The sequence below is a fragment of the Schistocerca serialis genome, chromosome 3 (assembly GCF_023864345.2).
Source record: "Schistocerca serialis cubense isolate TAMUIC-IGC-003099 chromosome 3, iqSchSeri2.2, whole genome shotgun sequence".
Taxonomy (NCBI): Eukaryota; Metazoa; Arthropoda; class Insecta; order Orthoptera; family Acrididae; genus Schistocerca; species Schistocerca serialis.
This window is the reverse complement of record NC_064640.1, coordinates 853305507-853332214: the sequence shown is the minus strand read 5'-3', so window position 1 is coordinate 853332214 and position 26708 is coordinate 853305507. Positions and strand designations below refer to the sequence as shown.

Sequence of the window (26708 nt, the reverse complement as noted above, 5' to 3'; positions counted from 1 at the left end):
GAGGTCCCATCTACAACTTGTTGCAAAATAAAGAGAGTTTTATAAGGGAACTATCAAAAAGACTAAGGAAAATTTTGAAGATGGTGATAGAAGTTGTGTACACTACAGTTTTGACATGGCCCAGCAGGTTTACATACCCAGTAACCCGTTGCAGCCTGGACCTATTTAGTTCTTGGTTCCATTCAGAATAGGAATATTTGGGGTTATGTGTGAGACTGTGAACAAACAAGTAAACTATCTACTCCCAGAAAGTGTAGGAACAACAAAGGGATCCAATGTTGTTGCCAGTCTTTTCCACAACTACTCGAAAAACTACAGTTATGGAGAAGACAATGTTCATTCATGCTGACAATTGTGTAGGTCAGAACAAGAACAACATCTTATTACGATATCTTGCTCGGAGAATCAGTAATAACAAAAATAAGAGAACTGTTTTGTCATTCATGCCAGTAGGTCACACACAATTTGCATGTGACTGGGCATCTGGACTTTTAAAGAAAAGATTTAGGGTCACCTATATCTCTTCCATTCAAGAGTTCGCCGACTGCATTGAGAAATCTACATCTACAACACATGTTAACTCAACTGTTGCTGTTGGAAATGAAATAGGTCAAGTTGCTGTGAATACATATGACTGGCTAAATTTCTTGAAGGATAGTAATGCTAACAAAGTACCTCACATAACTAAATACAACCACTTTGAGTTCAACATTAGCTCCAAAGGTAGAGTACATTGCAAATTGGACATTGATGGAAATGAATTTGTGTATTGCATCTTCCCCAATGACAATGAACCCACTGGGTTTCCTGCTGCAGTAATTCCTCCATGCATGACAAGACAACGAAAACAGTATCCTTTTAAAAACATCAGGACCTATTGCAAAGAGAACTACAAAGACATTACGTGTCTTGAAGTAGGCTCAGAATGTGAACCAGAAACTCAAGTCAGCGACAGTAAAGATCCTGATGAAGAACCTGAACAAACAAATATTCCAGTAAAAAAAAGAAGAGGTGAAAACGCTCTTGTTAAAGTGCCTTTAACCCCATTCAGCCTTTTTTTTTATGAACAGAAAATCAAGTCGTTTGGCAACTACAAAATATGGGACCTCATTAATCTATTTTGGAGGATTTGTGACTTCCAATTTCTTGCGGTTCTAGAGCCATTAATTGCTCCAGGATCAAAATTTGATCCAAAAGATGCCATAACATAGTGTAAAAATATAAATATTATGCCAAAAAAATAAGCACGGGGCTTGCTATATATTTCTCAACAAGGGGCCAATTTATTTGGTTTCAAATGTATTTACACTCTGATGTGATATAGGTCTCAGGGAGTAATCCACTTATTGTGAAGTGTTAATTTAAAAAACTCCAAACCACTTGACAAAGGACATTTTAAGTGTAATATATATGCAGAATTTGTTTCTTAAATATGTAAAGTCAAGCAATGATAATACAGTGAAACTTTAAAAGCCCATATCTCAAAACACCTCTTTTATGTCATAAATATTCAACCTGCCATAACTTCCTCAAATTTGGAGATAGAAATAAAATTTTTTTTCAAGTTGTTCAGAATGCAATGCTGAATGTAAAAACTACAAAAACTCAAATTCCTAAATTTTCGACAAGAGGTCCCTTTTCGCTTTCCGCCTCACAAATATTGATAAGGCAATGACTGCCAATTGGCAAGGAAACAGGACTAAATTATCTAGAAAGAAGCTTAATTACTGTTGGAACATTTGTTCAGTGTGTGCATCTTTTTGGTACAACCCAAAAAACGTCGGCACTGCCTGCTTTGCACTTAGAAATCTTTCTCACTGTACTGGCCCACAAACAAGACTGACAGCACAATTTTATTCAATCTGTACTACAGCATATTCTTTTTAATCAGCGCAGCTAAGATTTAAAAATTGTCTATTCTAACACTGAAATTCATATACTTACACCCTAAACCATTTACTCCCCACTGGTACTTAAGATTAATAATAAACAGCGAATTTTGAAGACGCTGATTTTCTGAATGTAAGCCGCATAAACCCTTACCTGCTACTTCAGTATCTTGTTTTGCAAATGAAAAAATTTCTCACACTATCTACTGTTTAGCTGCATGTCACCTTCTGCTTTTAGCAAGTTTCATCGTTAAACACTTCAGTGACTGAAAATGAAGTTCAAGAACTTCACTACTTAACAACTCAAAATGTTTAAATGAGAGTTAACTTTCAAGAAGCCTTCCATCAACCATATAAACAGTACTAAGTTGCATACAACATACCTTCGTACTCTTTAATATATACTTACAACTATGAAACTAAATCTGCAGTTTATAACGTTCTCAGTACAACGCTGTACTTGCAGCTTGGGCACATACGACACAGTATTAGATAAATCCTCTACATTTATATTCTACGGGAAAATACGATATGCTAACCACAATCATTTTAACTGATCAACTCACTTGCCTCCCAGAATGTCAATGTATATTACATTTCCTAGTCTCTCTCCAACAATTTTGCAACCCATTTTGCGTTCTGCTTTTCGTTTCTTATAAATCGGAACAGCACGAAGCCTATGGCTGAGTTACCACTACAGTTCCACGAAGCACCTACTAATCCTACTATCTTGCCCAAAACAATAACAAACACAGATCTTCCCGCTCGCCAAAAATTTCGTCTTCAAAGTTAATACTCACAACGCCTTCAAATGGGATGTGGTAACATCTGAGAACTATATCACGTACCCTTGTTTCGCTGTCATTAAAGTCTTGTGCGATTCACCGCCAAACACTGTACTTGCATCGCTTTATTACATATTTACAAATATTGCAAAACAAAGTAAATTGACTAATTCAACGAAAGCTAGGTCCATGGAAATACAACTGTAATAAATTTCTTTGCAGTGGTTCGACACTCGTTAACTATCGATAGTTGTGAGCGGCAGTCTTATAGCCTATAAATAGCGAGTCTTCGACGCTGCAATTCATAGAGAAAATTAAAGTCCAGCAGAGTTGAAAGGAATAGCACTTATCGTAAATTTGTTTGTAGTGTGAACGTAGGAATTGAAATGTTGGTATGGGAAACCACTTTAATTCCGCCTGCAGTTACTGTTGGAGTGAATTAAGTAGCTCTGCAGTTGCTGTTGCCGGTCCCAAGCCCGGAGAAAGGAGGAGGGTTGGCGAAGCGCAGAAGCCGTAAAAGAATCGACATAAAATAGTTGGAGAGATCCTGTAGAGCTTAATACCTTAGTCGTAATGACGACGACGATAATAATAATATTGATTAACCCACACAATTTCAACGAGCGTAACAAGCAGGAATGTTGGAGCTTCCCAAATCTCTTCAACCGAAATGCAAATACTTCTGAGCTTAACCGTTTCTATTGAATAAAATTTTTCTTGGTTATCGCTATTCTTATAACAGCAAAATATAACAGTTTAAATGGATAACTTGCACACCCTCCGCGCTTGTGCCAATTCCTGCTATTATCTGTCAGTGTAACATCGCCAAAGGGCTTGTCAGTACGAAAGGATAACGTGTTCAGCTTCGAAGTCTAGACAAAGTTATTGTAGTAGTGGACACAAGGAATAGGATATTCTAACCACTGCTTGTCAGTATATTTAGTCCTTGAATGAAATTTGTTGAAAATAATGTGCCTATTTACAACCAATAGCTCAATACATAGTATCGATACTAGTGATAAGAACAATCTATATAAAAACCTAACATCACGTACCTTGGTCCAAAAAGGCGCCCAATATTCAGGAACACACAGATTCAGTTAACTGCCAGCAACCATTAAAAACTTGGCTTCAGATAAATTACAGCTTAAACAGAGTCTGAAAGACTTTTTGGTAGGAAACTCATCTACTCTTCAGACGAATATCCTAACAGGGACAGTTATACCACCTTATGTAAAAATGTCTTTTTTGACAGAACTTGGTCACAACAGTTAAGATTTGGTATGATGTGTATGACGATAAATTTATCAAATACTTATAACTAGGTTTCATTCTGATAGTGTATTAATTCTGTAAATATTAGCAGTTCCAATTTATTGTAATATGTCCACATATTGTGACAATCTCCTGCCAAATGATTGGGGAAGTGAGTGTTGTATTCATGTGTTCTATATTTTTTATGTTATACTTTCTGACATGTTCCATGCCCATGAGAGTCATGTCATTTTTGGGTCTGTGGAACAAAAACTTAATCTAATCTAGAAAGAAAATTTCATCTCATCAAAACAGTCAATAGAAATTGTGAATTAAATTTCATTATGGGGCTTTAAATTTCTAGTAATGGAATAATAATATTTTTGGGTAAAGTTCACAGTCATATAGATTACCACATAGTCCAGTACGAGTATGTATTTAGAATATGATTTATAACCTCTTTGTAATGTTTAGTTGTCTCAGCTACATTTTCTGACATGATAGAGAAAGAATTCAAAGTATGACTAGTAGTAAATCTGGCAAAAATTACAGTGATCCCTTAGACTGCCCTCATCTGAAGAAAAGTTGAATTTCTAATTTATAATTGAGCTTACTGTTGATCTGCTAATGTTATGACCAACCTTGCCTTCCACTTGCTGAAACATGCACTGATTACCCCGAGGGTAACATTGTTATTAACTTTACTAGTAGAGAATTAACATTCTCTCTCTCTCTCTCTCTCTCTCTCTCTCTCTCTCTCATCATCTGGGGCAGTACATCCTATGGATTTAGATTGTAGACAATGCCTAGCATACGCGCAGTTTAAAAGTGCTGTATATTAAACCATAGGTGTTCAAACTGAGTGGCTGAATTCAAGTCTTCATGTGACCTGAAAGAAATGATAAATAATTGTACAACATGTTTTGAGTCACTTGTTCAGGATAATGACAATTCTGTGTGCCACTTGCTTGTAATGACTTGTTTATGTGTAGATGTCGATGCATTAAGGTTGATTACATGCATGTGTTGGCCACCAGTAGCTGAGTAGTCAGTGCGATGGACTGTCAATCCTAAGGGCCCGGGTTCAATTCCCGGCTGGGTCGAAGATTTTCTCCGCTTAGGGATTGGGTGTTGTGTAGTCCTAGTCATCATCATTTCATCCCCCTCGACGCGCAAGTCGCCAAAGTGGCGGTCAAATCAAAAGACTTGCACCAGGCGAGCGGTCTCCCCGACGGGAGGCCCTCGTCACACGCCATATATACGAGGTGTAAGGCATTCAGGCTGATACATGCAAGTGAAGAGAGTGGGAAGTGGGCCTACAGGTAAAGATATGTTTAGTTGTGTACATATTTGTTGTATCAAAGAAGATATCTTACTTGTGAATTCACTATGGTACTGCAAAACATTTAACTGCAGCTGCCAGGTAAATAAACAAACTTAAAACTTTTTGCAGGGCAAATCATCCTGTGGAGCAGATACAGAGTAGAGCAAGTTATACATGCGAAACAATAATCTTGTGTTTTTTGCCTTGTTTGTGCAGACAGGGACAGGTAGGGCCAAAAAGGAAGAGGAACAGATAGCTCTAAAAATATATGAGACTTTGGTGACAAATGCATGTAATGTTGCAAACCTCTTAAACAAGTACTTTGTTTCTATTACTGACTGCTTGGGCTTTTCAGGTTCAGTAAACAGTGCAGTGGAGTATCTGAGACCAGTCTTTACAAATAACTGCAGTAAAATGGAATGACACATCTCCCAAAGAAGTAGCATTCATTATAAAATCCTTAACATCTAAGTATTCTAGTGGTTATGGTAAATTATATCAACAAAGTTAATCAAAGAGTGCTCATGCAAGGTGAATTCTGTCTGAAGCTATTTGTGTAATCAATCTCTTATCAGCAGAACATTTGCAGACTGGCTAAAATATGCCGAAGTTAAGCCTCTTTACAAGAAGGGGGATAAAGAGATTCCATCAAACTATCACCTAATTTCACTTTCGCCAACTTTTCCAAAAATATTTGAAAAGGTTGTATTCAAGTGTCTCCTTAAGTATATGACTGCAAATAATATATTGTCCTAGTCATAGTTTGGGTTTCTAAAAACTTTCTGATAGAGAGAAAGCTATTTACATGCATAGTGAGAATGTACTTAATGAACTAGATAACAAATTAGAGGTTAGTGGCATTTTCTGTGACCTCTCGAAAACCTTTTACTGTGTGAATCACAGCATTCTCTTAAGTAAATTAGAATATTATGATGTCAACAGTAGTGCTGCGAAATGGTTTGAGTCTTATTTAACTAACAGGAAACAAAGGGTGTCATTGTGAAATACCCGAGCATTAAGCAGTCAGTCTTCATCTGACTGGGAATTAATTACGTGTAGTGTTCCTGGAGGTTCCATCTTGGGTCTGTTGCTTTTTCTTGTGTGCATTAATGACTTCTTGCCCATTACATTGCCAGATGCTAAGTTTGTTTTGTTGCAGATGGTACAGACATTGCAATAAGTAGGAAGTCAATACAGATTTAGAAATGGCTGCTAATCAAGTTTTCACTGACATTAATAAATGATTTAAAACTAATTCACTGACATTAAACTTTGTAAAGACACACCAGAACCTGTAAGAGATTTCCTTCTAGCATGTGTATAGCACATGAAGACATGCAGATCAAAGAGGTTGACAGTGTTAAATTTCTGGGATTATAACTCGATAATAAATTCAGTTGGGATGGGATTTGCAGTCAGAATGATGTCATGTGTAGTAAATATAATAAGAACTTGCATACTTTTCTTATTTTCTTTCTGTAATGTCATATGGGATCATATTCTGAAGTAACTGACAAAGCCGAGCAAAAGTTTTTAGCAAGCAAAAGCATATAACAAGACTCATTTGTTGTGTAAATTCAAGAAAATCATGTAGAAACCTGTTCAAGGAACTTTGTATCCTAACCATTGCTTCTCAGTATATTTATTCTTAATGTAATTTGTTGCAAGTAATATATCTCCATTTCCAACCAATTGCTCAATACATAGTATCAGTACTAGGAATAAGAACAATCCACATAAAAACCTAAAATCACTTACCTTGGATCAGAAAGGGGTCCAATATCCAGGAACACACATTTTCAATAAATCACCAGCAACCATTAAAAACTTGGCTTCAGATAAAGCACAGTTTAAACAGAGTTTGAAAGACTTTCTGGTAGGCAACTCCTTCTACTCTACAAATAAATATCTTAACAGCGACTGTTAGACCATCTTAAGGAAAAATTTTAGTTTGCACCAATAGGTCACAACTGACAAGATTAGGTATTTTATGAATGATAAATTTATTAAAAGTGCATAGCTGTGTTTCATCCTGACAGAGTATTAATTCTGTAAATATTAGGTGTTCTAGTTTGCTGAAATGCATTTACCTATTTTGACAGTTTGCTGATAATTGATCAGGGTAGTGATTATTATATTCAGATGTTTTATGTTTTTTTTTATGTTACACTTTCTGACTTGTTTCACACCCGTGAGAATCATCTCATTTTTGGGTCTCTGGCACAAAAACTAAATCTAATGTAATCTAATTCCATTTCATTATAGTCACAGAACTTTGTAGGTAGTAGTCCTAGTGCTGTGTTGTCACTGCCAAGTCTTGTAAACATTCTATAGTCCATGTAGTAATTTTGCCACAAGTGTCATATCAGAGCAGACTTTATCACTTATTCTACATTATTTGCCCACAAAATTGAAATACTGAATGGGGATAAGGTATTCATTTATTTTTATCTACACCAAATCATTCACATGCAGTCAATGGTTCCGTGAATAATTTTGATAACTACTTTTACATTGGGAATTGACAAAATGCGGTTGTGGGAGTGATGTAATCAACTAATTGATATGTGACAAGTGCAGTGTCTCTCTAATTTCTCATGTTCTTTGATGCTTCCTGTTCTGGTTTGTTTGCTAATGTGTACACATGTGTCTTTTGTATCTGTGCACAATAAAGTGTGGTTTACACTGAGGTGAAAAACAGTCATAAAATAGCAATGTGCACATGGTGGTAATCTCATGTATACAGTGTATAAAAGGACAATTCATTAGCAGAACAGTCATTTGTATTTGAGTGATTCATGTGAAATGTTTCCAACCTGATTACAGCCATACGAGGCGAATTAACAGACTTTGAACATGGAATGGTAGTTGCTGCTAGATGTGCGGGACTTTCCACTTCAAAAATCATTAGGGAATTCAGTATTCTGAGATCTGCAGTGTCAAGAGTGTTTCGATAGTAGCAAATTTCAAGCACAGTGCAAGCTATTGGTGGCTCCATAATTGTGTGGGCTGTGTTTACATAGAATGGACTTGCTCCTCTGGTCCAACTGGACCAATCATTGAATGGAAATGTTTATGTTCAGCTACTTGGAGACCATTTGCAGCTATTCATGTTTGAAACAATGGTGGAATTTTTATAGATGACAGTGTACCTGGTCACCGGGCCACAATTGTTCGCACTCGGTTTGAATAACTTTCTGAACAATTCAAGTGTATGATTTAGGCACCAGGATCACCCAACGTGAATCCTTTCATACATTTATGGGACATAATTGAGATGTCAGTTCATGCACATACTTTTGTACCAGGAACATTCACACTTACAGAGACAGCATGGGACGATATTTCTGCAGGGGTCTTCCAACAATGTATTGAGTCCACACCACGTCATGTTGCTACACTACTCTGGGTAAAAGCACGTCCAACATGATATCAGGAGGCAACCCATAACTTTTGACACCTCAGTGTATTACACTGTTAGTCCGTGAATGTATTTTATTTGTAGGAGATAGTGTTCTTCCATAATTTGTGAACCCAAAGAAGCAATTCTGCTCTCGTGGATAGGTTATCTGCTGCAGTTGGCATAGATAAGTACCGTCAGGCATACCACACGTAACCTTCTACATTCCATCAGTGGTACCGTCCAGGTCATTAAAAATGAGATACAGATTCTACATTGCCCGCCTCCCGTTTTTCAACCACTAGACTCCGTGCCACACACCGATCCACTTTGGAACATCATGGTTTCAAACACACTGGTCATGAAATTGGACACAGTGATATAATCACATAACATTGCTTCACACATAATTACAGCACTGTCGTAAGACATCAAATTCAGAGTGAACATAATTCCAGTCAGTTCGCGTTCACTGGTACCACATGTGAGATCAACAGAAATATCCACTCATCAGCTTTCGCAGTCCTCCCACACTGTATTTGCAAATTCAGGCCCCACTGTTTGCAACTAATCGATTGAAAACTTAGTTGCAGTAAATGGAGAGCATTTTCAAGTAACAGCAAATTAGTGACTCTTTTAAATAGTTCACTTTGGTGACCAGTAATCTTGATCAACGTGTTACTTCAGTAGTGTTGGACATTATATTATGATGCTCCCTGCACCAAGCCTACAATGCCCTCATGATGGTGCTTATTTCACATTGCACAAAATCAATGGGTCAAAGGCTCACACAAGTCCTGTACCATGAGAGGCATTATGACATGATTCTGTCTCAATTCTGGAGACATCTGCATGGAATGATTATCAGTTTGGATGCTTTACTGTTACACATTTGTCAACAACAATTGCTACCAAAATGAGGTTAATTTTAATTGCTCAGGAAGGGCAACCATTATATTAGTTACCAATAAAGCACACACCTTGCCCAAAACATATGTCACAGTGGCCACCGTGATAATTTCCATTCACTCTGAAGGAAGAGTGACCAGCCCAACATGCTGCTGCCTCGCTACCATGCCACATCTGCCTGAAAGTCACAGAGTGTTCTCGAGGACCTGTGAACTCCCCATGCCACTGTCAAGCGGCTAACTAAGCAGTCGTAAATGTTGCAACTATTGATCATGACAGCTGAGCACAAACGAGCCCCTTGCACATGCCCACAGTGGTTTCATAGCCATGAGACCACTCAGACAAATGTTTACTGTTCCACAGACATTTTGGTCAACTGGCAATGAAGTGCAAGAAATTATGTTTGCACCTCAATGCCGAGAGATGATTTGGCTCAGATGCAACAGTTTGACACCCATTAACAGCACCTACTGTTTTAGAACAGTTAGCACCCTATGTCAAAAAGACAGTATAGGACTGCTCAGCCTAACGCTTCTATCGGCATGCCTCCAAAGCTTCTGACTACCGAATGACTACAAGGCACTACATCACAAAGGCTGTTCATTACCAACCACTATTCAGGGCTAGTGTTATTAATCAAATGGGATCAGAGATCAGCACACTGCCACACTAAGGCCAATTTAATGGCAGTTAACAAGTCCGTCATATGTGCATATGGTCACAATACATTTGAGGCTGACAATTGCCTCTTTGAGAACTGCAAGTGGACTTACAAATTAACCAACATTGCTCAACCTATTTCAGGTGCTGATTTCCTCACACAGGCTGCACTGACCACCAATTTACTAAATGAATGACTGATACACTCTGTCAACAGTCATACTATTCTTGCAGGAAAGGCACATTCATCAAAGTACACAATGTGCAATGTGTATAATTTAAGTGCTAACACCTCAAATGACCATCAATATTACTGGGAGTCCTACTGCTGCAACTTGAAATTACATCTCCATACCATGAAACAAGATTATGTAACAATCAGGTGTGAAATAATCAAGTTGCATGAGGACAATGTGGTGTTGAATGATACCCTATTGGAAACAGAAGGCAAACTCCAAGTGGCCCACAAAACATAAGAACAACATAGGACACCCCCGCATTGCATCTGTGCTTTGCACACAACTGCGTCCACGGAGTAACTGTGGCCCGTAAAATCACAGGGCATGGGCACACAAACTACGGTTCACCATATCTCTACCAGACCTGGTCTGCAATATCATCATAAGTCCATTGGATTGCTTGGAAATGACTACCACCAATTTCCAGTGGCTACACAATGTTACCAGGGGTAGGAACACCTCACCCCCCCCCCCCCCCCCCTCTGTCTGCTACCAATGGCACACTTGTACGTAGCAATTGTACGTGGTGGTACAGGTGTGTCAAACGTGTCTGGACTGGAAAGCTTTGTCGACAGAGACATCATAGCCTATAAAACATATCATGTTACTGAAAATGGTAATAAAGACTTTGGAAAATCAGCATATATGTCTCCATCACCCTTTACACCACATTGCTGGTTAACATGGAGATAACACAGGGCGGCGAGCGCTGTGTTAACGAGCTCAGTTTGTTTACATAAGATAAGAATTGGGACTGCCGCGGAGTTAAGCAGCGCCTAAGCGGCCTTGTGTTATATAAGCGAGCGATAAGCGCCTTCATGCCATTCGCGCTGCTGCTGTCACACACGCTACTGCATTGAACGCTGCCAAGATGCCGAATAGAAGGCGGTGGAGGCGTCGCTCGAGACAGACAGTATATGAGACTATAGAAGATGTTGAAATGTCAACAGCCGCCGCCAACAAGAAGAAGAATACAATCAAATCCGTTGCCGCACACGCATTGCTAGATGGACCATCTGTGTTTTGTGGTTGCAGACTGAATTTCAGCATCGATTTGAATGACATATTTTCACATGGTAATGGCTGGTTAACAGTAGCAATTGTACGTGGTGGTACAGGTGTTTCAAACGTGTCTGGACTGGAAAGCTTTGTCGACAGAGACATCATAGCCTATAAAACATATCATGTTACTGAAAATGCTAATAAAGAGTATACAGGACAAAGGGTGATGGAGACATATATGCTGATTTTCCAAAGTCTTTATTAGCATTTTCAGTAACATGATATGTTTTATAGGCTATGATGTCTCTGTCGACAAAACTTTCCAGTCCAGACACGTTTGACACACCTGTACCACCACGTACAATTGCTACTGTTAACCAGCCATTACCATGTGAAAATGTGTCATTCAAATCGATGCTGAAATTCAGTCTGCAACCACAAAACACAGATGGTCCATCTAGCAATGCGTGTGCGGCAACGGATTCGATTGTATTCTTCTTATTGTCGGCGGCGGCTGTTGACATTTCAACGTCTTCTATAGTCTCATATACTGTCTGCTGCTGTCACACACGCAACTGCATTGAACGCTGCCAAGATGCCGTATAGAAGGCAGTGGAGGCGTCGTTCGAGACAGACAGTATATAAGACTATAGAAGATGTTGAAATGTCAACAGCCGCCGCCGACAAGAAGAAGAATACAATCAAATCCGTTGCCGCACACGCATTGCTAGATGGACCATCTGTGTTTTGTGGTTGCAGACTGAATTTCAGCATCGATTTGATGACACATTTACACATGGTAATGGCTGGTTAACAGTAGCAGTTGTACATGGTGGTACAGGTGTGTCAAACGTGTCTGGACTGGAAAGCTTTGTCGACAGAGACATCATAGCCTATAAAACATATCATGTTACTGAAAATGCTAATAAAGAGTATACAGGACAAAGGGTGATGGAGACATATAAGCTGATTTTCCAAAGTCTTTATTAGCATTTTCAGTAACATGATATGTTTTATAGGCTATGATGTCTCTGTCGACAAAGCTTTCCAGTCCAGACACGTTTGACACACCTGTACCACCACGTACAATTGCTACTGTTAACCAGTCATTACCATGTGAAAATGTGTCATTCAAATCGATGCTGAAACTCAGTCTGCAACCACAAAACACAGATGGTCCATCTAGCAATGCGTGTGCGGCAACGGATTTGATTGTATTCTTCTTATTGTCGGCGGCGGCTGTTGACATTTCAACGTCTTCTATAGTCTCATATACTTTCTGCTGCTGTCGCACACGCAACTGCATTGAACGCTGCCAAGATGCCGTATAGAAGGCGGTGGAGGTGTCGCTCGAGACAGACAGTATATAAGACTATAGAAGACGTTGAAATGTCAACAGCCGCCTCCAACAAGAAGAAGAATACAATCAAATCCGTTGCCGCACACGCATTGCTAGATGGACCATCTGTGTTTTGTGGTTGCAGACTGAATTTCAGCATCGATTTGAATGACACATTTTCACATGGAAATGGCTGGTTAACAGTAGCAATTGTACGTGGTGGTACAGGTGTGTCAAACGTGTCTGGACTGGAAAGCTTTGTCGACAGAGACATCATAGCCTATCAAACATATCATGTTACTGAAAATGCTAATAAAGAGTATACAGGACAAAGGGTGATGGAGACATATATGCTGATTTTCCAAAGTCTTTATTAGCATTTTCAGTAACATGATATGTTTTATAGGCTATGATGTCTCTGTCGACAAAGCTTTCCAGTCCAGACACGTTTGACACACCTGTACCACCATGTACAATTGCTACTGTTAACCAGCCATTACCATTTAAAAATGTGTCATTCAAATCGATGCTGAAATTCAGTCTGCAACCACAAAACACAGATGGTCCATCTAGCAATGCGTGTGCGGCAACGGATTTGATTGTATTCTTCTTCTTGTCGGCGGCGGCTGTTGACATTTCAACGTCTTCTATAGTCTCATATACTGTCTGCTGCTGTCGCACACGCAACTGCATTGAACGCTGCCAAGATGCCGTATAGAAGGCGGTGGAGGCGTCGCTCGAGACAGACAGTATATAAGACTATAGAAGACGTTGAAATGTCAACAGCCGCCGCCAACAAGAAGAAGAATACAATCAAATCCGTTGCCGCACACGCATTGCTAGATGGACCATCTGTGTTTTGTGGTTGCAGACTGAATTTCAGCATCGATTTGAATGACACATTTTCACATGGAAATGGCTGGTTAACAGTAGCAATTGTACGTGGTGGTACAGGTGTGTCAAACGTGTCTGGACTGGAAAGCTTTGTCGACAGAGACATCATAGCCTATAAAACATATCATGTTACTGAAATTGCTAATAAAGAGTATACAGGACAAAGGGTGATGGAGACATATATGCTGATTTTCCAAAGTCTTTATTAGCATTTTCAGTAACATGATATGTTTTATAGGCTATGATGTCTCTGTCGACAAAGCTTTCCAGTCCAGACACGTTTGACACACCTGTACCACCACGTACAATTGCTACTGTTAACCAGCCATTACCATGTGAAAATGTGTCATTCAAATCGATGCTGAAATTCAGTCTGCAACCACAAAACACCTATGGTCCATCTAGCAATGCGTGTGCGGCAACGGATTTGATTGTATTCTTCTTATTGTCGGTGGCGGCTGTTGACATTTCAACGTCTTCTATAGTCTTATATACTGTCTGTCTCGAGCGACGGCTGTGTTATCTCCATGTTATAAGCCCCATGTTAACTCCGTGGCATGTCCCTAGTAATTTTAAGGGCCGTGTTCGCTGCCTAGCGCGGCCGCCATCTTGCGCGCGCACTGGCGGCGCGCGGCATACTCTATGCGCTGCAGGGGGGGGCTGCGCCCCCCCCTGAACGCCCCTGCCAAAAAAAAACTTCCTGCATAACGTGTTCAGCCGGGCTACGCTACAGGTCAATGTCTTATGCCAGTGTACGAGTATACAGGACAAAGGGTGATGGAGACATATATGCTGATTTTCCAAAGTCTTTATTAGCATTTTCAGTAACATGATATGTTTTATAGGCTATGATGTCTCTGTCGACAAAGCTTTCCAGTCCAGACACGTTTGACACACCTGTACCACCACGTACAATTGCTACTGTTAACCAGCCATTACCATGTGAAAATGTGTCATTCAAATCGATGCTGAAATTCAGTCTGCAACCACATAATACAGATGGTCCATCTAGCAATGCATGTGCGGTAACGGATTTGATTGTATTCTTCTTCTTGTCGGCGCCGGCTGTTGACATTTCAATGTCATCTATAGTCTTATATACTGTCTGTCTCGAGCGACGCCTCCACCGCCTTCTGGCTTCTGGCTGTGTCACTGACTGCAGTTACATGTCCATCATGCCCAGCCACCCACACACAAGCTGGCTGTGAGTTCAAATTTGAACTCCCTCTCATCTTTTAGGAGGGGAGGGTGGAGAGGAGGGAGCAAATGCTGTGTGGGAGTGACATAATCAACTAATAAATGTGTGACAAGTGCAGTGTGTCTTTAATTATTCATATTCTTTGTTGCTTCCTGTTCTTGTTTGTTCACTAATACACTGTTTTTCACTGTATGAATTTGATATGTAGTAGATGGTGGCCCTACATGGTCCCACATTGTACAGTAATTCATACTGTAGACCTATACTGAAATGTACATAATAAAATTAATAAATGCGTACATTTGGTAGACTTTGCAACTGAACATCTTATAGAAGCCTCTTTATGGACCTAGGGATTGTTACATGTATACTCTCCCTGGTGGTATTTTTGGTTAACAGCAAGAGTGAATTTAGGATGAACTTAGCAATTCACAATCACATAACTAGATGAAGTAATAATTCCCATGTCAGCTATGTATCCCTTTCTAGGGTTCATAATGTAGTTTTATTTTTGCGTACAAAAGTCTATAAAAGTGGGCTGCAAGCAGAAAACTGTACATTTGCAAATATTTAAAAACAAAACAAAATAATACCTCATTAGCCACTCTTTCAACAATTTATCAGAATATTTGAAGTGAAGAACGTAAATTCTGTTAAAAATTAAGCTCACTGTTTCATATAGATACATGAAAGTGGCAAAACATTGAGTGCTTTCAAAGGTGTCAAGTGATGGAAGAGAAAGGCACTTATTTAATTATTTCCTCTTTTGTGTAATAAATATATTTTTGAGAGATATGTCCTAAAATGTAATGCAGTGTGGCATTACGGAATGTACAACTGCAAAGCAGGCACATTTGACTGTTTCTGTGTTGATGACTTTACTCAGTCTGTTTAATGACTTCTCTTTTAAGTATTCCTACTGTCGAGTACTGTCTGTCAACATACTCTGAGGAATTTTGTAGTTGCATTTTTATGTTTGTATCAGCAGTCAGAGCTTTGAGTTGATGAGAACAGTATATTAGGATCACCAGAAGACATTACCAATAGACCATTCTGAATGCTTAGGGACAGATCATTGCAAAGTATGATAAACAGAATTGCTCAAAGTGTGAGAATTGAGGAATTCCTTGTCTTACTACTTACTGCTTTAACCAACACTTTCACTACTTGTTTGGTGATTACAACTTTTTGGACTCTGTTCAAAAGATATGATCTGAACTGATAACTGCATTTTCCCCTAATTCGATACTACCATAATTTCTCAAATGTGATGTATGGTTGCCAAAGTTTGTGAGCTCAAGGAATAGCCTGTTGTGTGTGTTTTTTTTATAGAATTAATCAAAATGAATATAAAGCTCCATTTATCATTACCCTTTCTAAAAAGACAAACTTTTGGAGAACCAATAAGCAATAACTTCTAAGGAAGCTCTTCAGGCCAATAGTTGTTGCACTTGCAGCTAACCTACCGGCACTAGTTTATGTGGCCAGCTGGTACTGAAACATGGAATTTCATCTAAATTACTCTAGCATAGGAATGATTTTTTAACAATTAATGAAAATTTTGAGAATTGTTAACAATAGTCCTTTATTATGCATTAAACACTGATGATAACTTGAAATGAACTTCCAGTGTGCTATATTTTAAAACAACTATTGAAACAAAACACATACACCACAGTCTCTCCCTGTGAGTTTCCAATAGGTCTATTACAAAAGTCAGCATGAAATTTTTATGATCGTCCACCTTTCCCTTTTCAGTGGCTTAGTAAAGAATAAATGCATTATTCACTGAAGTATTTAGTAATCTTGTAATATGGATAAGTTATTTGGAGGAAGTAACTTCTTTTGTGATCACAATATCGCCTTTAGAAGGGTAGGTCAATGACAGTAGCAGTACTTGACTTAGTTACAAATATAAGTCAGGGTTTTGAAGATAAAACAGTCTAGAGCACTGGTACCTTGTGAGCTTAGTAAGGTATTCAATTGTACCTCATGTAAGGCCCTCCTCAGCAATGTAAAATCATGTGGTGCTGGGCTAGCTGTTGAGCGAATTCCTACCTAAATAACAGACAGCAGATTGTATCAGTGCAAGGAGTAGACTCAATTGAAAAGAAGTTGAAATGGAGTGCACCATAGGAACCTGTAATAGGGTCTCTGTTGTTCCTGATTTTTGTTAGTGACATAAGCATCAATGGGCACACCTTGCAGTTGGCAGATAATAACATTTGTTCTCAAAAAGGGAGAGTGTCGCTCAGGCTTTTCAACCAGCAGAAGTCCTATTAAGCAAAGCCAAGGCCTAGTTTATTATGAACAAGATGAAAATTAGTGAATACAAAACACAGAATGACATGGAGCCTTATTGAATGAAACCGGAGCCCTGTGTGACACAGCAGCCATGGGCTTTTTCATTGATTCTATGTTAACATGGCAACAGCCCACAAAATGGTATATTCCAAACTTTCCTGGGTCCTGTATCTCCTGGGGAAATTACAAGGTGTAATATCGGACAAGTAGCAACCAACAGTGTACCATGTAATTTTCCAAAGCTGCATGAGACATGGGCTGCTGCTGTGGAGGCACTCTGCAGGCTGCAAGAATATACTTTGTTTTAGCCAATCTTTATTCAACTGCCTTGCTCATATGGAGGTAAATCATGCACACTACAGAAAGAGAAATAAATTTCATCACCACAGCACTGACAATAGACAGTATAGAAAGCCCTGGATGTTGATTAACAAAAACACAAAGGGTGTCCACAGGGTGGCTCTCGAACTGTTGAATGCACTACCTAAGGGTATCCTGTCATTACCAATGGAGCAATTAGGACTAAAATTTTGTCTGAACTGTGCACTATGTTCTAGAACTGATTTCATAGTTGTATTGTCATTGTACATTAGATTATAATCAAGTTGTTCTCTTCATTATATATTTTATAGCATCATAGTTTAAACTGCAGTCTTTCATTCATTTTATTGTTGTAATACTACTGTAATCTTGATGCAGTCTGTCCAGCTATGGCTGGTTAACAACACAGAGCTGGTAATAAATGGACAAGATGTCAGACTGGTTTTTGAAGATAATAAGCAATATTATCCTAACCACAGGATTATTCATTAGGCTTTGTGTTATAATACTGCAAATTTCAGTAGGTGTGAGCAGGCAAGGAAAAAGTTATCTTGGGAGCAGCACAAAGCTTGTACAGTGACTGAGTACAGAAGGATTGATAAAAGAAGAAAGTTTGTCATCAATGCTTATAAAGGGATTGTTGAATATTTCATATACATTTTTTGATCAGAGGAAACACCATCTTCATTCTTAATGCATGTTATTGATTGACGTCTTTCCTTTTCACCACCCGTCTCACTGATGACTTTCCATATAGCTTTCGATTTATTACTTGAATTGAGTATAAACTGCCAGTTGTACATTCTCTTGGCTTCACAACAAACTTGTTCACTTTGAAATAGTTATTGAATAACTTGTTGTATGTAGTTTTACTGTAAGCATAGAGTAGTCTTTTGTTTGTACAAGAGGTTTGTGTTCCTGACACCAGCAATTTATTACTAGACATTTTCCATATAGTTTGCTTAGCTCTAAGTTTGGTTGGAAATGCTACATCTTCATGGTTGTACAGAATACTCAAATTCAGGTACCTTACAGTCAACATCACTATCACAATGTACACCCTTCCAGTCAGCTTCATGGAGCACATGTGTGAAGGTGAATAGGCTATATTATTTTCTTCAAACTTTCCTAACGGTCTGTCAACATCTTGAGAGGTCAGGTACAGCCCAAGCCTTTGCAGCACCTGTGCTGAATGTCTATCTTCCAGCTGTTCTTTTTGCCCTCCCTTGGGAAATATGTCCGGGTAGTTTTGGGAATTTGTTCTGAAGCTTTAGTATCCTGACATCAGAACAGTCCCTCAACTGTTTTTCTTTCTTTCTTCATTCGCCATCTCCTGCCCTTCCTCTGCTTCAACATTTGAGGTTCCTCTTTGTTTCTTCTTCCTTCCTGTTTGCTCCTGAAGGCTGGCCTATATGTTTGACATGTAACAGCTGACTGGTAATGTGTTATTCCTAGCCCCGGGTCAACAGGTAGTGTTTGCACGTAACCCCTGCTACAGGCCAGGCATAGGGAGGGATGACTGCCTGAGCTGTTGTCTTCCCCAATTGCCAATATGTCACTCTATCAGGAGTTTGGGAGGTGTGACGTGAGGTGTGAACAATCACGTAAGGCAGGTGAGGCCCCCTTGGTAGGACCCCAGTTGGAAGGAAAGCACTATCGAAGGCACTGTCAATCATGGGGGATTTTCTCACGAGCCAATCATCATTTCTGTCTACATCTACTAAATGTAAACAGAGTGAGGCTAAAGATTCAAAGAATCTCCCAGTGGCACCTCAGTCCCTCATGGTATCAAATACTGAAGAAGGTCAGTCCTTTGCTACTGTTAATGTGTTTATTATTCAAAAAGGTTTTGCTGCAATTGCAGGTCCTGTGAAATATTGCTACCATTTATGTAATGGAACTTTGTATTTGGAGTATAATTGTGATTTTCAAGCCCAATCATGTTGAGGCCCACTGAATACTGAATTCTTTGTATGGTGTTATATACACTAGACTGCTTGGAGGTCTGACCGAGGGAGAAGTCCAAACTTACCTCTCTGATCAGGACATCACTGCAGTCCATCAGGTAATGAAAAAGGTTGCTGCAACTTTAGTGCCTACACACACTCTTTTTCTCACGTTTGATCAAGCAGTGCTTCCACCGAAGATCAAAGTAGATTATGAAGTGATTACAATCCAACTGTACATTCCAAACTGGATGTGTTGCCACCAGTGGCAACATTACAACCAAATTCACATGTCCTGTTGAAACAAAACCAAATGAGTTATTTGTGGTAGGGTTGCTCGCAAGGACAATTGCCACCTCCTCCTCCATGCTGTATCAATTGCAACAGCGACCATGCAGCCTCCAGCGGAAGGTCCACAGCATTAGATCCAAATAGGAGGAATTATAGCTGCTCTTTGAATCATAGCATCCACTCTATCTCTGCCTCCAAGAAACAAAACTGCATCCTTGAGATCTCTATGACCTCTCATATTTCCTTCTGGTCTGCTTTGACCTTCCTGCAGAAGACAGCATTCCATCTCATGGGGGAGTCATATTGCTCATCTGGGATGACATTCATAGCCAGACCATCTTACTGAACACTTGGCTGCCAGCTGTTGCAGTTGACATTATCCTTCCTTGCTTAACCTTTGCTCTTTGCAGTGTATACGTCCCTCCATCATTTGGTGTCGCCATGGCAGGCTTCCTCCACCTTATTGATCAACTGACTCACCTCTGCTCAGTGACTTTAATGCACACCATCGCATTTGGGGCTCTTCCAGAACCTGTCAGAGAGGTGCTCTCTTGGCTGACCTCAATCAACTCAACCTCTCTATCTTAATAATGGAGCACCGACATTCCTCTCAGACTCCACACACACCTATTCCCATTTGGACCTCTTGTTCTCCAGTGCCCACTTTTCCTCTCATCCTGAATGGTCCATTCTCTCTGATATGTACTAGAGTGACACTCTCCCATGCGCTATCTGTTTGCTGACTCCTATCCCACCTATGTGTAAAGCCAATTGGAAGCTTTCTGAGGCTGACTGGAGCCTTCAGTCCTCCCTGGAGACCTTCAAAAAACATTTCCCCAGTTGTGATGACCAGTCATAGTTCCTCACAAACATTATCCTTACCATCATAGAACATTCCATACCTCGCACTTCATCTCTACCATGCTGTGTACTGGTCCCCAGGAGAACTGAGGCATACTGTGATGTGAGTCACATGCGAAGACCTGTTCTCTGCATTTATAACCATCATCCTTTGATGGCAAGCTCTATTTGCTGTAAACAGTTGCAAGTGCAGTGTCATTGCATTCTTCGCTATATCAAAACAGCTAGCTGGATCTCATTTACTAGTTCTTTTAACAGTTCCACTTCCTCTTCCATCATGTGGGGGGCAACCTCCATCGTCTGTTTGGGACTAAGGTCTATTAACTGATTTCCAGTATGACAGTAGCAGGTGATGTCATTGTGGACCTGGTAGCTATCTCCAACACCTTGGGCTGCTATTCTGTGGAGATTTTGAGCTCCACCCAATATCACCCCACCTTCCTCCCTCGGAAACGAGTGGAGGAGGCTTAGATGATACCCTCCTCCTCTCAGAAGAGTGAATGCTACAATTCTGTCTTTACCATGGGGGAAATAGATCATGTTCTCACTTCATCCTGATCTTCCACCCCAGGGCCAGATAATGTTCACATTCAGATGTTGCAGCACCTTTCTCTTGAGGGCAAGCACTTCCTCCTTCATACACACAATCACATTTGGGCAGATGGCACATTTCCCAGATGCTGACGTGAAGTCATTATCATACACGTATCTAAGCCCAATAAGGACAAACACATTCCTTTTAGCTACCACTCCATTTCTCTCATCAGCTGTGTTTGCAAGATGATAGAATGTATGATTAATGGCTGGTTGGTATGGTGGCTCTAACCTCGCAATCTACTAACCCTTGCACAATGTGGATTTTGAGCTCATCATTTTGCTGTTGACCAGCTCATCACTTAATCAACTCATGTCATTAACCATTTTCAGCCAAAATACCCAATGGTGACTTTGTTTTTTGATTTGGAGAAAGCCTATGACACGTGCTGAAGGGCTGGTATCCTCTGTACTCTATACACATGGGGCTTTTGATGCCACCAGCCCTGTTTCCTTCATAAATTTTTAAAAGACCAAGTATTCAAGATATGTGTGGATACAACCTAGTCAGACATCTTCATCCAGGAGACTGGGGTGCCTCAAGGCTCCGTCCTGTGCATCGTACTCTTTGCTGTAGCCATTAACCCTATAATGGCCTGTCTCCCACCAGACATCACAGGCTCACTTTTCGTCGATGACTTTGCCATGTACTGCAGTTCTCCACATACTTGTATCCTTGAGCAGCATCTTCAGCCATTTCTTGAGCATCTATACTCGTGGAGTATCGACAATGGCTTTCACTTTTCCACTGACAAAACAGTTTGTATAAATTTCTGGTAGTGCAATCTGTTTCTTCCACCATCTTTACATCTTGGGCTTGTTGCTTTTCCACTTGCTGAAATTATGAAATTCCTTGAACTCATGCTTGATAGAAAACTTTCTTGGTCCTCCTATGTGTCTCATCCGGCTGAACACTGTACCCAGCCTCCTAATGTCTTACGTGTTCTAAGTGGTACTTCCGGAGGAGCAGATCATACCACCCTCCTCCATTTGTACAAATCCCTTGTCTGTTCGAAACTAGATTCTTGGTGTTTTATTTATTCATCTGCACATCCATCAATTTTATGCCATCTTAATACAATCCACCGTCTTGGGATCCGTTTGGCCACTGGTGCCTTTTACACTAGCCCAGTTGAGAGTCTCTATGCAGAAGCTGCCGGGCAACTGCTGTTATACCGGTGTGATGTTCTCCTCAACAGATATGCTTGCCATTTATCTGCTATGCCTAGCCACCCATCCTACACCTCCTTTTTCGATGACTCCCTTGACTGCCAGTATGGGGTGCGTCCCTCTTCTCTGTTACCTCCCAGAGTTTGCTTTCAGCTCCTATTCCAGCAGCTTAACTTCACACTCCTTGCCAGTTTTCCAGTGGGTGTGAACCCTTCACTACCTTGGCATTGCACGGTGCCCTGTGTTTATCTTGGACTTTATTTACTCCCTAAGTAAACTACTCCCAATTTTATCTATTGCAGTAAGTTTCTCGACCTCCGCACACAACGTAGTGACAGCACCTTTGTGCACAGTAATGGTTCTAAAACTGACTGTGGTATCTAGTGTGCCTTCGTCATTGACATGGACCATTTCCGGTACTGGCTTCCAGAACACCACCCAATATTTACAGCAGAGTTCTTCGCCCTCTATCAGGCTACCTAATACATGCAGCTGGAGAGGCTTTTTAATTGAGTCATATTTTCATTCTCTCAGTGCCCTTCAGAACCTATGTGTGCTGTACACAGTCCATCCCTTAGTGCAATGGGTCCAAGAATGCTACCATTTGCTGTCTGTTGAGGGAGACACTGTGATGGTCATGCAGTCTCCTGTTCACATTGCTCTGATGGGAAATCAGGCAGCTGATGCTGCTCACAAGGTTGGAATCCTCCTGCCTCAGTCTGCCAGCTCTTCCATCCCTCTGGATGATCTCTATGTTGCCGTCTGTTGGCAGGTGGTGTCACTTTGGCGTCACCACTGGTGCACTCTTCATGGCAACAAGCTCCAGGGAATTAAACCTCCCCTAGCAGCTTGGCCAACGTCATCTCGGCCCCTTTGCTGTGAGGAGATCATTTTAGCTAGGTTGCATATTGGGTATTGTCGTTTTAGCCATCGCCATTTGTTAAGTGGTGACCCCCACCACTTTCAACTCATTGTCGCCAACCTTTGATGGTTCACCATTTCATGACCAAATGTCCTTGTTTTAACTACCTATGTTGTCATATATGTTTGCCGTCTGATTTGTAGGGTGTTATAGTGAAGGATGCAGGGGTTGTCGACTGCGTTTTACTTCTTATCCTTCATAGCAATGTGGCAAATAACATTTAATCTTTGGTTCAGGACTTCCACTGTCTCCACAGCATATTTTGTGGGCCTTTCTACATGAGGAAGTCCTTGTTCTTAGCTCGCTTTCCATCAGTTGATTGGACTTAATGTATAATTTCTTTTAAGTTCTTTTATTTCTTGACATTCTAAGGTTATGACATGGGTACCTTAGTTGTCTTTGTGCCAGTGGGTTAGCGATGACTGGGTCTGCAGGATTACATGATTGAAGTATGTGTTGCAATGATAACTCCTATCTGTATTTCAGGAAATCTGGTGTTGGTGGGGAAGGATCCAGATGACAATTGTTAGGAAACGCTAGTACATTAATAATCAGGTAATCAGGTAATGACCATTCATTCCTCTGGGCTGCTTGTAGAAGATCATGTCAAAATAAAATGCTCTGCAGAAATTGTGGCAGCACTGTGACTGCCAGAAGTAAGGTTCCACCTATTTTCTAACTCCTCCACCCACAATCTGTACCATAGTGATTCCCTCCCAGAAGCACAACATAACCTTCAATTCCTACTCAAATCCATATGCCTATCCCAGAGTCTGCTCCCTGAATCCATCTCCCTCCTCCCTCCAAAAACCGCCCCCCCCCCCCCTCTGCACACACATATTTTACAAGCTTTCTAAAATCTATAAACCCAACAATGCTGGATGTCCAATTGTAGGTGGTTACTATGCTCCCATTGGAAGATCGCCACTCTTGTTGACCAGCACCTCCAACCAGTTGCCTGTAGCTTAGCCTCTCATATCAAACATACAAGCCACTCCACTTAGCAATTCTCAGCCATCCCCACTCCATAGCCACCTGGATCCTTATTTGTCACAGTTGATGACACCTCCCTACACACCAACATTCCTCAGGCCAATGGCCTGCCATCCAACACTACCACTCTCAATGTCCTTCTGACATCAACCCACTACCTCACTCCTTCTAAACCTTACTGATTACTTCCTCCTTTGAGAGGAAGATACATTGCCAGGAAAAAAAATCACAACGCCAAAAAATAATTAATGTAGAGTATTGAAATTTCAGGAATACATTGGTCTAGGTAACATATTTAAATGATTGACATTGCAGGATCACAGGTCAGTGTAAGCACAAGATAAACTAATGCAAATGTGAAATGCTGGTACATTAATAATCAGTTTACCTGCCAGAATTCTGAATGCGAGCATGCAGACATGCATGCATTGTGTTGTACAACTGCTGAATGTCTCTTTGTGGGATGGAGCCTCTTGCAACTGATCAGTCAATACAAGGACAGTTAATGCTCTTTGTGGATGACACTGTAGATGTCATCTGATGGTGTCCCATAGTGCTCGATTGAATATGGATCTCATGATTGAATAGGCCAATGCAACATTTCATCACTCTGTAGAGCTTGTGGGATTACAACAGCAGTACGTGGGCGAGCTTGATCCTGTTCAAAAATACTCCCGGTAATGCTTTTCCAGAAAGGCAGCACAACAGGTTGAATCACTAGATTGACATACAAATTTACAGTCAGGATGCGTGAACTAATCCCGTGATTGCTCCTGGTGTCATACAAAATCATATTCCAGACCATAACTCCAGATGTAGGTCCTGTGTGTCTAGCACATGAACTGGTTGGTTGCAGGCCCTCAACTGGCCTCCTTATAACCAACACACAGCCATCACTGGCACTGAGGTAGAACCAGCTTTCATTTAAAAACACAACAGTCGTCGACCCTGGCCTCCAATGAGCCACTTGACACCACTGAAGTCACAAATGACAGTGGTTTGGGGTCAGTGGAAGGCACACTACAGGGCATCTGTTTCAGAGCTGCCCTTGAAGCAACCAATTGGTAAAAATTCATTGTGTCACTGTGTGCTAATTGCTGCTGCAGATGCAGCACAATTCGCCAGAGCCTCACGCCAGACATGATGGTCTTCCCTCTCAGTAGTGTCATGTGACTGTCCAGACCCCCCATCTTCTTGTGACTGTACTTTCTCGTGACCACCCCTGCCAATGATCATCTATAGTGGTTACATTTCTGCCAAGTCTTACTGCAATATCACAGAAGGAACATACAGTTTCTCATAGCTCTATTACATGACTTCGCTCAAACTCAGTGAGGTGCTGATAATGACATTTTTGTTGCCTTAAAGTGGTTCTTGACTAATATCAAGTCGTTATGTTTAGTCCCAAATTCAACCAACACTATAGTCATTACAGCATGTATTTAAAGCAAGCCTCATTTGCATCCTCATAGTGGCGCTACTACCAGCACTCTTATGCGACTAGCATGAAATTTTAATAGACATCAGAAACACACATACCAACTTTCATTTGTTTTGCACAACTCCCTCTTGGTACTGCAATATTTTTTAGTCAGTGTATTTAAGCAAATCCACAGCACAGCCATGGGCACTTGCCTGGCACCCTTCTATGCCAATCTGTTTACAGACCTTCTAGAGGAATCCTTCCTAGAACCCCAAAACTCCAAACACCTTGTCTGGTTCTGATTTGTTATCGATATTTTCATGATCTGGACCTAGGGTCAAGATATCCTATCTTCATTCATCCACAACCTTAACACCTTCTCTCCCGTCTTCTTCATCTGGTCCTTCTCAGCCCTATGTGTCATCTTCTTGGCATTGTCCTCCATCTCATTGATGGCTTCATCCATATCCAGCTGTGTGGCTGGATTGAAGAGTTGTTAGCAAACAGAACACAGGATGTTGTTCTCAATGGAGAGACATCTACAGACATTAAAGTAACCTGTGGCGTGCCACAGAGGAGTGTTATGGGACCATTGCTTTTCACAATATATATAAATGACATAGTAGATAGTGTCGGAAGTTCCTTATGGCTTTTTGTGGGTGATGCTGTAGTATACAGATAAGTTGCAGCATTAGAAAAATGCAGTGAAATGCAGGAAGATCTGCAGTGGATAGGCACTTGGTGCAGGGAGTGGCAACTGACCCTTAGCTTAGACAAATGTAATGTATTGCGAATACATAGATAGAAGGATCCTTTATTGTATGATTATGTGATAGCAGAACAAACGCTGGTAGCAGTTACTTCTGTAAAATAACTGGGAGTAGGCGTACGGAACAGTTTGAAGTGGAATGATCATATAAAATTAATTGTTGATAAGGCGGGTGCCAAGTTGAGATTCATTGGGAGAGTCCTTAGAAAATGTAGTCCATC

The 26708-nt window shown here is 40.5% G+C and overlaps 1 protein-coding gene across 1 annotated transcript in view; it reads left to right on the top strand.

The window, feature by feature from the left end:
• The first annotated feature begins 320 nt into the window (after nt 1-320).
• LOC126471267 (unconventional myosin-Va-like) overlaps nt 321-26708 on the top strand; it is a 179787-nt gene continuing 153399 nt past the window's right edge. Inside the window, exon 1 of the mRNA XM_050099386.1 lies at nt 321-995. Coding sequence (XP_049955343.1) covers nt 321-995 — 675 coding nt within the window. The remainder of the gene's footprint in view (nt 996-26708) is intronic.